Source organism: Procambarus clarkii, chromosome 10 (assembly GCF_040958095.1).
Source record: "Procambarus clarkii isolate CNS0578487 chromosome 10, FALCON_Pclarkii_2.0, whole genome shotgun sequence".
Lineage (NCBI taxonomy): Eukaryota > Metazoa > Arthropoda > Malacostraca > Decapoda > Cambaridae > Procambarus > Procambarus clarkii.
The window spans coordinates 43,311,684-43,327,645 of record NC_091159.1 but is presented as its reverse complement, the minus strand read 5'-3'; the positions used below and the strand labels follow the sequence as shown (position 1 = coordinate 43,327,645).

Sequence of the window (15,962 nt, the reverse complement as noted above, 5' to 3'; positions counted from 1 at the left end):
AATTGCAAACCAAAAGCCGAAAAAGCAAACAGAACTTCCCAATCAAAAACCGGGAAACAAACATGATGTCACCACAACCTCCACGCATCCGTCTGCGCAACCCCCCCCCCCCCCCCGCCCCGGAATGGGGACAGCAGGGGGGGGGGTTCCCAGACCCCACGCCGGCAACTCTCCCCAGTTCAGAGGCCAAGTATCAAAAACGCGAAAAACCACCAACTGGAGGGAGGGAGGGATGCTGGGAACCCTCCAGGTCTCACCCAGAAAATGGTGTTTCATTACATTCGACGTTGGTTTTCTGAGGAGAGTCCCTTCGGCTCCCAGGAGCTACCTAACCAAAGATAAGGAAAAAGGGACACACCCGGGAGGCAGTCATCACTCGCTCCTCAACTCAAAGTCGAGACAACTGGTCGCAACCTGAGACCCAAGACTATACACAGCCGAGAAGAACATTAACAAGGTAACGTGCAGCCAGGACCTTGTTCGACCTCCAAAAGCCCCATGCCCGAAGATAGGCCAGGACATATTACCAAAACAGCAGCCGAACGCCGAACTTATGAAAGGCGTGAGCACAGGGATAGAACGAAGGCTGGCCAGACCGAATAATCCTGCGGACAACCTGGGAGAAGGGAAACAGGGTCAGGTTATCTTGAGGTTATCTCGAGATGATTTCGGGGCTTTTTAGTGTCCCCGCGGCCCGGTCCTCGACCAGGCCTCCACCCCCAGGAAGCATCCCGTAACTAGGTGTTACGGATGCAAACACAACACCTAGTTGTGTTTGCATCCCACAAACACAACTAGGCGAGTACAACTAGGTGAGTACAAAAAAAACCAGGGTGGCCCCAGGATATCCAACCGGGCACGCACATAGACCGCTGAAATCTAGAAAATGTAATACGCAAAGCAGTCCCTACCTGGAAAGCCCAAACCTCATCAGAAGGGTCACAAACAAGAGCCATATGGAGAGAAAACCCCACAGGACTCAGGGGTCAAGGGTGTCACTGACCCAATAGGCAGCATGATGGAGGCAGCAGGAATGAACTCCCTATGTGGCATGGACGATGAGCAGCCTTCAAACTCACATGAAGCAGGAGCAGGTTCGGAGGGAATATCTGCAGAAGCACCAAATCTGCAGGTTATTTCCAGGACACCCAGGCACTGGAATCACTACACCAGACGAAACAGTAAGCAGCACAGTATGGGGAATGCAGCTATGAAGGCTGACCACCAGTGCAACCTACCAACTCAAGTTGCACCTGCCCTAGGTCCAAACAGCAACATCCCAAGACACCTGACTCACCCTGGGCAAGAGCCACCACAAGTAAAAAACCAGCGTTGAATATAATGAAACGTCATTTTCTGGGTGAGCCCCGGAGGCTCCCTGGAGCTTATCGGGCTAATGTATGTTATATTAGACTGGGACATTGGCTAAGGAGTTCAGACCTACCAGGGACCAATGCCAGATCCTGGCCCCTTCAGAGAGGTTTCAGGGAGCAATGGCCCCTTAAAACCCCCCCTTGTGGTTGGGGTTTTCCTTACCTGCCATCAACCGGGGTTAGGCACCCAGAAAGGTTGGCATAACAAAACAAACCCCACATGGTAAAAAACTAAAACAAAAAAACGAACAGAGGTAGGAACTCCCTACAATCCCAAGGAAACAAGCAAACATCACACTTTCCTGCTGTGCCGTTTGTCCGCACAGCCCTTCCCGCCCTGAGAATGGGAGGGGGGAGCCCCAGACCTCATCGTGCCAGTTGCCTAGCATCAGTTCGGAAGCTAAGCTTCAACCAACGCGAAAAAAATGCCGACCGGTGGGAGGGAGGGTTGCCAGGAAGCCTCTGGGGCTCACCCAGAAATTGGCCTTTCATTACATTCAATGCTGGTTTTCTGTGGGGAACCCCTACAGCTCCCTGGAGCTTCATACCCAAAGAGAAGGAAAAGAAAGGGCTGACCCGGGAGGCGGCCGCCACAAACTCCGCAACGCCAAGCAAATGTTCCCAGAGGAATAGAAAACGGGCAGAAAACACCAGAAAAGCAAAGAAACGACAACAGGAGAATAAAACCCCTGAACAAGGTGAAAAAACTCATCCAAGATGCTCGCTCGCACACCCAGGCACATGTAAACAAACCGCAACGCCGCCCTGGTGGCCATGCCGGGAAACCGGCAGAAGAAAATGGCCACCAGAACAGAGGGCTGTTACTGACGCAAAAGATACGAAAAACACGCCAGCAAAAGTGGGAAGCAAGCGGACTGGATGGGCAAAAAATTCTGCCCAGAAGCAGAAAACCCAGGCAGGGACAAACCGCCCCAGAACTGCTAGCAGGCATCCCCCACAGTCCCGGGAACCCGCAACAGAGGCCCGGGGCAGAGCCGTTCTCCAAGCCCTCCGCCCTTAAAGAAAAGGAAGAGTCCATGGGAAAGGCAGCAAGAAAGGGCCGCTGGCAAGACCCAGAAGCCTTGGCAGGAGGAACAGGCTCGAAAACCTCCATCCCCAACCCGAACGGGACAGCTCCTGAAACCGCCCGAGTCTCGGCCCCAGCTAAACCCCGCCCCGACCCTGAAACCCGCTGACAGTCCGGAGCCGGGAACAGGGAGGGAAAGGGGCGAACAGCACCTAACCAAAACGGGGTGGCCCCGGGGCATCTGAGTGGGAAACCAACCTAGCGTGTTGCAGCAACCTAACCTAGCTTGCAACACGGATGCCGCCTGTACTCTGAACAGTACAGTAATAACATCAGGAGAGTACTAGAGAACAAGCAGAGAATATCTCTCGCAAGACAAGAATCAGTTGTCAAGGTGTCAGTGACCCAACAGGCAACATGATGGAGGTAAAAGTGGCAACTGTCACCCAGAGACAAGGGCACAACAACCAACGATCCCATACATGACGGGTTGGATCCCGGAAGACACATTCAATGGTCCATCGAGCCCCGACAGGGGTTTCCAGGGCCCGTAGGGTAACAACTACGGGAAGCCCGGGCAAAGTGTTGCTAACCGGTTAAGAAACCCAAAAATAACAAGGGGGTAGAGGACAACACTGAAAACCCCTGCGACGTGTACAATCACAGGGGCCTAGCAGAAGGCCACCAAACACTACCAGTGGAACTATAGCCACACTAGGCAGACCCCCACCAGGCAAATGAAAATAAAAACAAAAGAAAAACCCCGCAAAAGTACACCGTCTCCAGAGGCAACAGGAACCGGTCGCCGCTTAGGTGGCAGGTCGCGCAACACCTTGACACCCTAACCAGCACAATACCAGTCCCTACCCAGGACCAAACAAGGGCCCCAAGCCCCAGCTGGCCCCAAGGGCGAGGCAAATGCCAAGCAGCAAGAACCTCTACGGGAATGGTTCCAAAACGCCCCAGGGAAGATAACTCTGTCACGCAGGGGCAGTACTCACAAGGCGTTTAGGGAAGGAAGCCCCCAAGTGCATGCAGCCCTGGTACTGATGAGGAACACCTGGTCACCGCACAACACAACACACAGCAGTGAACACCACACAAGGCAAACACCGCCTAGGAAACTGCAGCCAGAGAAGTGTCTATCCCGGTTGACATTAGCTTACAAACTGATGCTAGGCAGCCGGCGTGGTGAGGTCCGGGGCTCCCCCCTCCCCCTCTCGAGGTGTGGAGGCCTGCGCGGACGATCGGCGCGGCAGTAAAATGTGATGTTTGCTTGTTTCATTGGAATTGTAGGGAGTTTCTACCTCTCTGTTCGTTTTTTTGTTTTAGTTTTTTACCATGTGGGGTTTGTTTTGTTATGCCTACCTTGCTAGGTGCCTAACCCCTGTCGATGGCAGATAAGGAAAACTCCAACCACAAGGTGGTTTTCCAGGGCCATTGCTCCCTGAAACCTCTCTGAAGGGGCCAGGTTCTGTCGCTGGTCCCTGGTAGGTCTGAACTCCTTAGCTAATGTCCCAGTCTAATATAACATACATTAGCCCGATAAGCTCCAGGGAGCCGTAGGGGCTCCCCACAGAAAAATACCTCTGAGGAAACAACTCTCAAACACTACTGGGAAAATAGCCCTAGCAATGCAAGGGCAGCAATAGGGAAGAACATAGGGAAAGTAACCTGCACACATGCAGCTCCTAGCACACATTTAAAACATGGCTTATACCACACCGCAGTGTACAGGAAACACCACCGCTTAGTTGAACATGCAGAACACCGGAGCCAGCACGGAAGAGAGGCGACCTGATACCCACTACATCAGCTATAGAACTGGGAGCTGGGACCCCAGCTGGTGGCGAGTTATCTCCCCATTCCCCCCCAAACGAGTGGGGAAGGTGGGAGGAACAAGCTCACGCTAGTTCTGAGAGAATTCAATGGTTTGTTTACATAGTTGATAGCAGAGGAAGTTCTTTCAGCAGGCTTCTAGGCTACGGGTCTCGTCTCATTTGAAGCTAGCAGTGGTTTGTTTTGACTCGCTGACTTTCTGATTGACTTCCCCTGTGAGGTGGCAAAAATAAATGTCATCACTTTTTGCACCTCTGTAAGAAGGCTAGGTTCTGGCACTGGTCCTGGGTAGGCCTATAGAACTCCGTAGTTGAGGCGCCATAGAAGATGGTACCATCTCAGCATACAGTAGTTGCAGGGAGCTACGGGGGGCTTCCCCCAGAAAAGACTCTGTCGAGTCCCACACAAGAGATTATTTTGAAAACTGGAATGTACTGGAGGGGCGAGAGCTAGACTGTTGACATCGATGAGAAATTTTCTGACAGATGAGTGTGGTAATCAGACAGCCCATCCTCCAAAAATGGGGAGGTAAATGTAACGGCTCCATAAGTGCAATTATGTACTTTGTATGATAGTCAGGAATTGTACATATTTACACTAAGTATTAAATCGTACTGTCAAATATATTGTGAATATTTCAGTTTACCTGAAAAGCTGAATAGAAAACCACGACCTAACCTATCCGTCTTAGTTTTTGAAGATAAGCATTTTATTGTTTCTTAATTACAATTACTACTTAACCTGTAGCTATATTGATATTACAGTTTTATAAAACAAATAAAAAAAAACTAAAATATTTAAATAAATTGTAAAGTAACTCAGGATATTTTCAAATTTTGTATAAAATCTCTATTGTTTAATTAAATTGAAAAAGAAATTTTTGATATTTAAAACTTGTGTATAGCAAACTGAACTGTAAAACTTCATCCTAAAATTCTGAGTGTCTTAACAGAAAATGAGAATTAAATGGAGAGGTAAATGTAACAGCCCCATAAGTGCAATTATGTACTAAATATGAGTCAGGAAATGTACTTATTACACTTAGTATTAAAATGTACTGTCAATTCGGAGGATGGGTTGAATCAGAAGCAATGTATTGGTCTGGTGGCGTTTTACTAGTGGAGTACCACAAAGGTTCAGGTTCTTGCACCAGTAATGTTCACCATCTACAGTATATAAAAGAACTACCAGAAGGAATACAAAATCATATAAACATGTTTGCTAATGATGCTAAGCTACTAGGGAAGATATGAGCCTTGGATGATTGTCATGACATAGTCATACCCATGTCATAATTAAATGTATGGTGAAATACTAAAAGCTGTTCATGACTTCAGAGACTAAAATTGTACTGTGGTGTTGTGGTGCCCATATCTCTAGAAGCACGTAAATAAACTGGAAAAGGTACAAAATGGCTTCAGGAGCTGAAAAACAAGTTATGAAAAGAGTCTAGAGGCATTAAGTATGAAAAAGCTAAAAGAAGAAAAAGAAAAGGTTCTGTAATACAAAATAATAACGGAAAAAAAACAAATTGACAAATAGGAATTCCTGAAACCGGCAACCTCGGTTGTAGGAGGCCTGGGTGATGACCAGGCCATGGGAATGCTAAAACCTGAAATTAACACAAGTTAACCTCAAGGACAAGAAGTCATAGATTCAAGCTAAGGAAACAAAGGTGCCAAAATAATGTTAGAAAGTTTTCTTTTTTAAATAGAGTGGTAAATGGTTGGAACAAGTTAAATGAGAAGATGGCAGAGGCCAAAACCCTCAGTACCAGTAGTTTCAAAAGCGTTAAATGATAGTGCTGGGAAGACAGGACACCACGAGCCTAGCTCATTCTGTAACTACAAGTATGTAATTATATTAGGAGTGTGGGTAGACGAGATGTGGGCATGGCCACTGGGGTCCTGATTGTCCTCAGGTCAAGCCTTAGTTTTTACTTTAAAAACATGAGAAGAATTTTTGAAAATGCAACTTCAAGAACAAAAGACCATAGGTTCAAACTAAGGAAACAAACCTGCCAAAAACAATAAAAGTTCACTTTTGCAAACAGACTGGTAGATGGTTGGAACAAGTCAAGTGAGAAGGTGGTGGAAGCCAAAACCATCAGTAGTTTTAAAACATTCCATGAAAAAAAGTACTGGGAAGATGGGACACCATGAGCGAAGCTTTAATCCTGTACCCACACTCACGTAAATATCTATGTAATTATTAAATCTTTATGGGCTGATCATGGGAAGGGCTTGAGAAAATTAATGAGACTAAATGGGGTAAATTTTTGCATCTGCATAATTAGTGCATATAAACAAATTACTTTGTAATAAGCTAAAGGTTTTTCTACACATTGAGAAGGATGTATTGAAATAAAAGATATCCAACATGAAGTTAAACCACAAATGTTTTATTGTTAAAACGTGTTAAAACCAAGAAAAACCACAAAAGTTAATCTCACCATGATATCTTGGTAGGAGGGTAGATGACTCTACTTGCTGATCCATCAATGAATCCCAAATTAGGGCTACTTCGCATTTTACTCTGGATTTACCCTGCAAGAAACCAGCACTTCATGAGTATAAACTTACTTCTAAAAGGACAAGTGATGATTAATATCCAGTACATGTACATTAAAAATAAAGTGTTGAATGTAATGAAATGCTCTCTCTTAGTGTCCTCCAGTAGCTCCCATAGATAATCTCTTATATATTTATTACAGTATTTTTATTTATTTATATACAAGAAGGTACAGTGGGTTTATGAGAGTACATAGTATTTATTTATATACAAGAAGGTATACATTCTTGCAGTCACTAACACACACAATTTAACCCTCAAACCGCGCATATCATATATATATGATATCAGTGACAAAACCGAAACCGCACATATCATTTATATATGATTTCGTGTCTAGCGCTATAATTTAAACGCCCCGCGTGGGATAGGGGTAGTCATCAGCAAGCCTCAACCGACCATAAACAAACCCCGCCTGGGAATAAAATCCAGCGTGGGTCCCCTTTGTGTACTGGCCTCAGTTACCCGGTGGACACCATGGCAAGCGCATAAAGTTCCAACGACCGACCCCGCTCAGCAAGGCGTTCCTCGCGACCTCTGACCAAGGACGAAATTAATCGTAATTTGTTCCCGGATGGTGATGAGTCTGATATTGACGACTCAGACTTTGATCATGACTACACACAGCCCTCAGAGGTGGATACGACCGACGACGAGTGTAAACATGCTGGCTCCACCAGGGCTATGTAGCATCTCGCCCATGCCTCCTCGCCCTCACTCGACCCCAATTTGTGCAAGAACACACAGTTCATATGCTCCCTTGCAAGATATTGATGTTTTGCTCGACGAGTCTGAAGGTGAATCATTTTCCGGTTTTAGTAACTTAGAATCGGATAATAGTTTCGCTAGTGCAAGTGGAGTGTGTGGTGTTGCCAAGCGACAATTTGTCGCGTCAGCAGCATCTGGCCAAGCCATGCGGCACCGCATGGCACCACATGAACAAAGACCCTCAACATCGAGGAATTTTCCATCACCGTCCCTGCCCCCCCCCCCCCTACTGTTCCTAGACCTGCTTCAGCTCCTGGTCCACGGTTTCCTCGCCGTGGTGCCGCTATTGGCTCTCGAAAGACACCCAGTGTTTTTGTGTGGAGTGATGGGACAGACTTTGTTCCACAAATTCCTGTTTTTGATAATTCAGATGTTGGAATTAGACATTTTCCCTGATAAAGGTGCAGATATGTGTGAAATGGACTATTTTACTGCATATTTTGATGAGCCGCTAATGGAACATCTTGTTCACAAGACGAACAAATATGCGAGTGATCTCATTGATGAGGAAGAGTTATCAGATTTTTCACGTTTGCAGCGATGGAAAGATACGACTGTAGGTGAAATGTATGTGTTTTTGGCACTGTGTATGTTGATGAAACATTGTGTCAAACATGTAATCGACCATTATTGGAGCAAAGACCATACTGTTCCAACACCAATGTTCGGCAAATATATGTCTTGAGACCGATATGCGATAATCCTCAGGTGTCTTCACTTTGCAAATGATGAAGACCGGAATGATGACGATAGACTTTGGAAGGTAGGGCACGTCCTGAATGAACTTATTGGAAAATACAGGGATTTCTACGTACCAGCTCAGAAGCTTGTGATTGACGAATTCCTTGTGTTTTTCAAAGGACGTCTTGCCTTCAAGCAGTATATTCCCTCCAAACGCCACCGATTTGGATTGAAATTCTTTGTACTCTGTGACTGTGAAACAGGAATTGTCTTACATATGATAATGTATACGGGTACAAATGTAGACATTCCTGCTAATGACCAACATGGCCTCTCAGGTAGTGTTGTGAAGAAGTCACTGCTTGCACCATATCTGAACAAGGGCCACATATTACACACAACTATTATACCAGTCCCTTGCTAACTAGGTTCTTGCTTGATAATAGAACTGGAGTGTGTGGCACAGTGAAGGGAAAACGAAGGGAAATACCAGTGTTTCCAGGTGCTATGCAGGTTGGTGATTGCAAGCTCAGAAAAACAGGTGGAATACTTTCAGTGCGATGGAAAGACAGGCGTGAAGTGAACATGTTAACCACCATTCACACTGGAACAATGCTGGACAGTGGCAAAGTGAACAGAACCACCAGAGAACTAATCTATAAGTCAGATTGTGTCTTGGACTATAACATCAACATGCGTTTGGTGGATAAATGTGATATGATGGTGGGGGCAGTAGTGTGTGTACGGAAAACAGTGAAGTGGACCAAGAAAATGTTTTTCCACCTTGTTGACGTAACAATGCTGAACAGTTACAATATGTATCTTGTCAAAACAGGGTAGTAAACGTAATTTCCGTGCATTCAATTTTACTGTAGTAAATATATATAGATATTTAGGAGCTTTTGCTAGATATGTTCTTGAATGTTATATCATAAAACCAGCGTTGAATGTAATGAAACGCCAATTTTCTGAGCAACACAGAGGCTCCCTGGAGATAACCGGGCTGATATGAATGTATTAGACCCTGCCATCAGTCAATGCACATGGAGTTCTAGGCCTACGGGGACCACGAGCCAGAATCTGGCCCTCAGAGGCACGAGGAGCAATGGCCTATAGAAATGCCCGAGTGGTTGGAAGCATTCTATGTCTGCCATCGACCGGGTCAGGCACCCAGAAAGGTAAGCGCCCCAAAACAAACCCCCGATTTTGGTTAAAATATTGTTACTGAAAACTGAACTAATAGACTCCCTAAATGAACACGAGCAAACGAGCACGACATCACCACATCACCGCACCTCTGTCTGCACAACCCTCCTCTCCCAGGGAGGGGGTAAGGGGGGAGCCCCAGACCCCTGTGTCGGCTATCCACCCTGCAGTTCCATGGCTGATGTGAACTGGCAAGGTCATGTGCCTCTGGCTCTTTGTGTTTCCAGCTCTGTGCCTGGTGGTGTGGTTTTGTCTCAGTGGTGGTGCGCGAGCCAGAAGTTAATTCACAAATACTCGGGCTGCATGCGCCTAGGGTCCCCTTCCCGAGGTGCCATGTAAGTACTGTCCTTGGGGCTTGGGGGCCACCTTTCATAAGTCACCTTGGGGTCTACGTCCGCAAGGTCTTTTTCTGCTCAGTGACTGACCACCTTTGAAGTCAGCTGTGGTGTTTCATGCACCACTGTTTGCCTCTGGGTACGGGGTATTTTCGTCACTGGTTGGGGTGCAGGGTACTGTGCAGCTAGTTTTCACCTCTCATAGCAGCAGGCTCTGTTCCGCCAGGGTACGTTGTCCTCTTGCAGGGTTTTTCTTTTGTTTTTGTTTTCCTGCCTGGTGGGGGGGTCTGCCCCTTGGTGATTGATTGATGAAGATTAAGCCACCCAAAAGGTAGCACGGGCATGAATAGCCCGTTAGTGGTGGCCCTTTTGAGCCATTACCAGTATCAAGAGCCGATACTAGAGATCTGTGGAGGTGCGAGTGCACCCTGCGTGACGGGAGATGTCTCCCGTCACCTCTTGGTTTTGGTCACACCCAATTATATCTTAGTGGTCCTCCATAAGGACCCCCGTGAGCGTACACATCCCGGGGGTTCAGCTTTAGCAATTTGATTGGTAACTTTGGGCGCCGGTTAGCAGTACCCTGCCTGGGCTTCCCTTAGCGAGATATGCGACTAAGGGTCTCGAGAAACTCCACAGGGTCTCTTTGGTCCAATAGATACGACCCCTGGGTCCCATCTCGATTCATACAAATTTGAAGGGTCACCCTTGTCTCAGGGTGACACTCACTGGTTGTCCTTCAGTCATGCTGCCTGTTGGGTCGGTGACACCTTCGAGACCCGGAGTCCTGTGAGTTTAGTTCCTTGTTTGTACTCCAATACACCCAGTCCACATATCACGTGTCGCTGCCGAATACTGTCTCTCTGGTAGTATGTTCACTCACAGGATGACTGGCGCTGCCCAATACTTATTTACTTATTTATTTATATACAAGAAGGTACACTGGGTTTGAGAGAATACATAGTATAGTATTTACAATCTTGTAAAGCCACTAGTACGCGCAGCGTTTCGGCAGTGTCATACCGGGCGTTTCGGGCCCGTACCGTTCAGCGTTTCGGGCATAGTGACAATACTGTCACTATGGTGGTATATTCACTCACAGGAAAAGTGACGCTGCCCAATACTGTCACTATGGCGGTATGTTCACTCGCAGGTTGACTGGCACTACCCAATAAACTTGCCCCTCGGCCCAAAATTAAAATTAAATTAACAACACCTGTAGCAAGACGTACCTTCACCTATACTATAATGATATACAAATACAAGCTTTTGATGAATTCTGTACAACTTAGAGTCAACAGGGACTTCGCCACCTGACCAGCACTGGTGTACACGTCAACCATCAATAGAAGCATATACTGTAGTTTTAAAAACACATGATTTTGCGCAGTCGCCACTTTCCTCACAACAAGTCTGACCATAACAAACATGGCTGGCCTGCGCAACCACTGCTTAATTACGACGCTCAAACACTTTCTAGGGAACACACTATACTACACACGCAACGCCGGATGTAATAACAGTAATATCTTACGTGTTGCAATAATGAGGTGGAGAGTGAATGAGTGATATGAGCAAATGTTGGAGTAGCAAGGCGTCCCGGGCCCAGGTATGACGCGCGCACCACAACAACTCAGGTGCTACATCTCATACTCTGATATATATACATAGCACATACATATATAAATTAGAATTATGTATTACTCTAACTTTCCAATTAATCTCAAATATTTTATATTCTATTTAGAGTTGACATAAACGGAAGAGTTCATTGTAGTGCCCGGTATGATTTATTGTAATAATAATAATAATAATAATAATAATAATAATAATAATAATAATAATAATAATAATAATAATAATAATAATAATAATAATAATAATAATAATAATAATAATAATAATAATAATAATAATAATAATAATAATAATAATAATAATAATAATAATAATAATAATAATAATAATAATAATAATAATAATAATAATAATAATAATAATAATAATAATTTATTTAGGAACAGTACATACATAGTTGCAGCGTTACAGTACAAACATTCTGCTAGATTTAAAGATAGAGGTAGAACATACAATACCTAAAGCCACTAGTACGCATAGCGTTTCGGGCAATTAAGGAGAGGTGGGAAAAAAAACACTTAGACTAAAACTTATTTATTTATTTATCTATTTATTTATTTATTTATTTATTTATTTATTTATTTATTTATTTATATACAAGAAAGTTGTGTTGATTTAGGGGCGACGACGATCGTGGGATCGGATGCGCCCTATACAAGAAAGTATATTGGGTTTGTGAGAATACATAGCATAGTATTTACAATCTTGTAAAGTCACTAGAACGCGCAGCGTTTCGTCCTTAATGTAACAGGAAATTTTAAGTAGGTAAATTTTAGCAGATTTAATAAAATGATAACAGATACATTGCAAGAAAAAAATGAAATGAGAGAGATTAGTAAGTATATTAAAGCACATTGGTATATTAAAGCTCTGATTGATTACATTGACAGCTTGATTGGTAATTTAAACAAGATTAATAGACACCATACAGCAGATTGATAGCACATATAAGAAGACAGCAATGATCACAATGGTAAAGATGTTCCGATTGGGTATATAAAGATTGGGAGATTGAGTAGCAATAGATACAGTGCAATTTTAAAGCAAAAGGTAAAAAACTATGAAGATGAAATTAGGTACTTTTTAGTTTTGTTTTTCAATGATGCAAAAGTTGGACAGCTTTTACTTAATAGTACTTAATAGTAATCGAGCTTAAAGTATAAATTGTGTTGAATTAAAAAAATAATAAAAGATTAAAAAAGGGGGGGAACATGGTAGAAAATAGCCAATATACAAATTGGTTAACAAACAGCATTTTTTTTAATAGTAAAACATGGGTTGACATTTAGAAGTAAGGTAGGTTACATGGAGTTAATTAGGTAGTACTTAGTTTTCATCTTAAACTGGTTGAGAGAGGTACAATCTTTGACATAATTGGGAAGGTCATTCCACATTCTGAGTCCCTTGATTCGTAGAGCCTAGTTTGATTAAGTTTGATTAAGTCCTAGTTTGATTAAGTCTAACTCTTGGAATATCAAATAAGTATTTGTTTCTGGTGTGGTGCACATGAGTTCTGTTATAACCTTCTAGGAAGCGTTGAAGGTCAGGATTGACATTACAATTCAGAGTTTTAAATATATAGAGTACACAAGAGAGGATGTGCAGTGACTTAATATCTAACATATTCAGAGATTTGAGTAAGGGTACCGAGTGCTATCTGGGGCCAGAGTTTGATATTGTTCTAATAGCAGCTTTGTGTTGGGTAATTAGAGGATGTAAATGATTTTGGGTAGTAGAATGCCAAGCACAAATACCATAGTTGAGATAAGGATAGATGAGAGAGTAATAGAGTGTCACCAGGGCAGGGCGAGGAACATAATATCTGATCTTAGAAAGAACGCCAACAGTTTAAGAAATTTTTTTTTTTTTTTGCTATATTTAGAATGTGTCCCTGGAAATTCAGCTTGTTATCGATGAGGACACCAAGGAATTTACCATCAACTTTACTACTGATTTGTATATTGTTTATTCATTTGAGGATTTATTACCAAACAAAATATAGAAAGTTTTGTCAATGTTAAGGATGAGTTTATTAGCAGTTAGCCAAAGATGAACTTTATTTAGTTCAGTATTCACAGTGACATTTAGAGCAAGAGGGTCAGGACTGGAGAAGATGAAAGTTGTGTCATCAGTAAATAAAATTGGTTTGAGGTGTTGAGAGGCATTTGGAAGGTCATTAATGTAGATGAGAAAGAGTAGAGGGCCAAGTATGCTGCCCTGTGGAACACCGATGTTTATAGGTAGTGTCAGAGAAATGGAATTATTCACAGAAACATACTGGAGCCTGTCAGTAAGATAGGACTGAAGGTATTGCATGGAGTGACCTCTGACTCCATAATGATGTAATTTAAGAAGAAGGTTTTGGTGGTTGACAGTGTCAAAAGCCTTATGTAGGTCCACAAATATCCCAACAGGGAACTCACTTTTGTCAAGAGCTGCATGTATCAAGTTAATCATACTAATAAGTGCATCGTTAGGGCTTTTTTGGGGTCTGAAACCATATTGACAAGAGCTTAGACCAATGCCTAAAGCCACTATTACGCAAAGCGTGTCGGGCAGGAAAAACATTAAAGACTTAAACTTAATACTAATTGAAATTAAAGTATAAAATGTGTTGAGAAAAAAATAAAAGTAATAAAGGGGGAACATGGCAGAAAAACAGCAAAAATACAATTAGGTCGACAAACAGCATTGTTTAAAAATAACAGACATGGGTTGACAATATAGGGGTAAGGTAGGTTACAGGGAATTTATTAGGTAGTGCTTATTTTTTATCTTAAACTGGTTGAGAGAGGTACAGTCTTTAACATGATTGGGAAGGTCATTCCACATATTTGATATTCCAAGAGTACGACTTAAATTAATCAAACTAGAAATGCGTTACAAATCAAGGGACCCAGAATGTGGAATGACCTTCCCAATCATGTGAAAGGCTGTACCTCTCCCAACCAGTTTAAGATAAAAACTAAGTTCTACCGAATTAACTCCATGTAACCTACCTTACCCCTAAATGTCAACCCATATGTCTTACTATTTTAAACATTGTCTTACTGTTTTAAACAATGCTGTTTGTTGACCAAATTGTATATATGCTATTTTCTGCCATGTTCCCCCCTTTCTTTATTTTGTATTTTTCAACACAATTTATACTTTAATCTCAATTAGTATTAAGTTTTAGTCTAAGTGTCCCCCCCCCTCACCTTGCCTGTAACGCTATACGTAGTAGTGGCTTTAGGTATTGTATGTACTAGCTCTTTCTTTAAATCCGACATTATGTTTGTAACTCATCTGCAATGTATGTACCTTTACCTGAATAAAGAATCTGAATCTGAATCTTAATGTCGATAAATGCAACATCTTGCATGTGTTGCTGGTGAAGCCTTATCTGAGGGACTCTAGGACGGGTCCTACAAGCAGGATAGATGTATCTTCGAAGGAAGGCAAGATTGTGCAGCAGGAACATGGAGGAAACAGCCGGAAGCCAACGACAGCCCATTTGAACAATGTGTGGAAGAAAGGAACGGAGACAATTAAGGCGAGCCTAGGGAAAGTAGGCAATGCAGTTGAAAAAATGAAACCTTGTGGAAATAAGGTTTAGGACAATATAGTGAACTCGGAGGTTGGTACTCAAATCTTGGAATATCTAAAAAAGAAAAACTAGACAAGATGAACAAATCCACAAGGGCCGTGATGAGGGTTCGAACCTCATCACGGCCCTTGTGGATTTGTTCATTTGATGCATCACGCTATTGTGATTTCTGTGTGTTGACAAGAGGATTGAGGCATTAGAAAACTTAGCTACGGAGGGTAGACGGGGTGAAGATGGTGGTGAAACGGGACGTGAAATGGAAAGTGAAACGTGCGTAGAAGAAAGTAAGGAAGAGCATGACGTATCGATGATAGAGGATAGTCAGGAAAATACAGTTTCTAGTAGTGTTCGCGGTGTTCATCCTCCTGTAGTGACAAATGTTGAAACAAAGGTTAAAGTAAAACGGTATACAGAAATAAAAAAGAAAATAGATATGAATAATATTTTCTTCGATGTTTGTAGTAGTTGTGCAAGTGAGGAGTTTAGTTTAGTTCATTTATTATGCACCCCATACCCACCTTGTGGGCGGTAGTGGAAAGGGTTACAGAGGCACATAATGGGCTCAGGGACTGAACCCCACAATTCATTTAGCTAAGCAAGTTACAATCTTGATGAGCTAGTTACAAAATTCAGTATGGAGAAAGCAAAAATGTTACTGCGTTGGGAGGAAGTCTAGCTCTAAGGTACTCTCGTATTTCATGAAATGTGACGGACAGGGCAAAGGTAGTTTTATTAATCATGGATGAAAGTAGATTGAAAATATTATCTTGGAACGTTAATGGATTAAAAACTAGAGCGGTGGATGTTCACTATTATACTCTTAGAAAGAATATTGACATAGTAGCACTCCAGGAAACTGGGGTTAGGGATGGTAGAACTGAGGCTAAATGGCTATACAGGTTTTCACTTATATACTGATGGAGGAACTAGGGGGG

General features: G+C 43.1%; 1 protein-coding gene across 6 annotated transcripts in view; it reads right to left on the bottom strand.

The window, feature by feature from the left end:
- Nucleotides 1-11,447, bottom strand: part of LOC123744880 (proton-coupled zinc antiporter SLC30A5) — a 170,506-nt gene extending 159,059 nt beyond the window's left edge. For 3 of the 6 annotated variants that reach the window (XM_045725126.2, XM_045725115.2, XM_045725105.2), the window contains exons 1-2: nucleotides 11,033-11,224; nucleotides 6,692-6,785 (exon numbers count right to left, since the gene is read on the bottom strand). In XM_045725126.2, coding sequence (XP_045581082.1) covers nucleotides 6,692-6,768 — 77 coding nt within the window. In that variant the 5' untranslated portion in view covers nucleotides 6,769-6,785; nucleotides 11,033-11,224. The other 3 variants (XM_045725121.2, XM_069321941.1, XM_069321940.1) reach the window with 3 other exon arrangements.
- Between the last annotated feature and the right edge of the window lie 4,515 nt (nucleotides 11,448-15,962).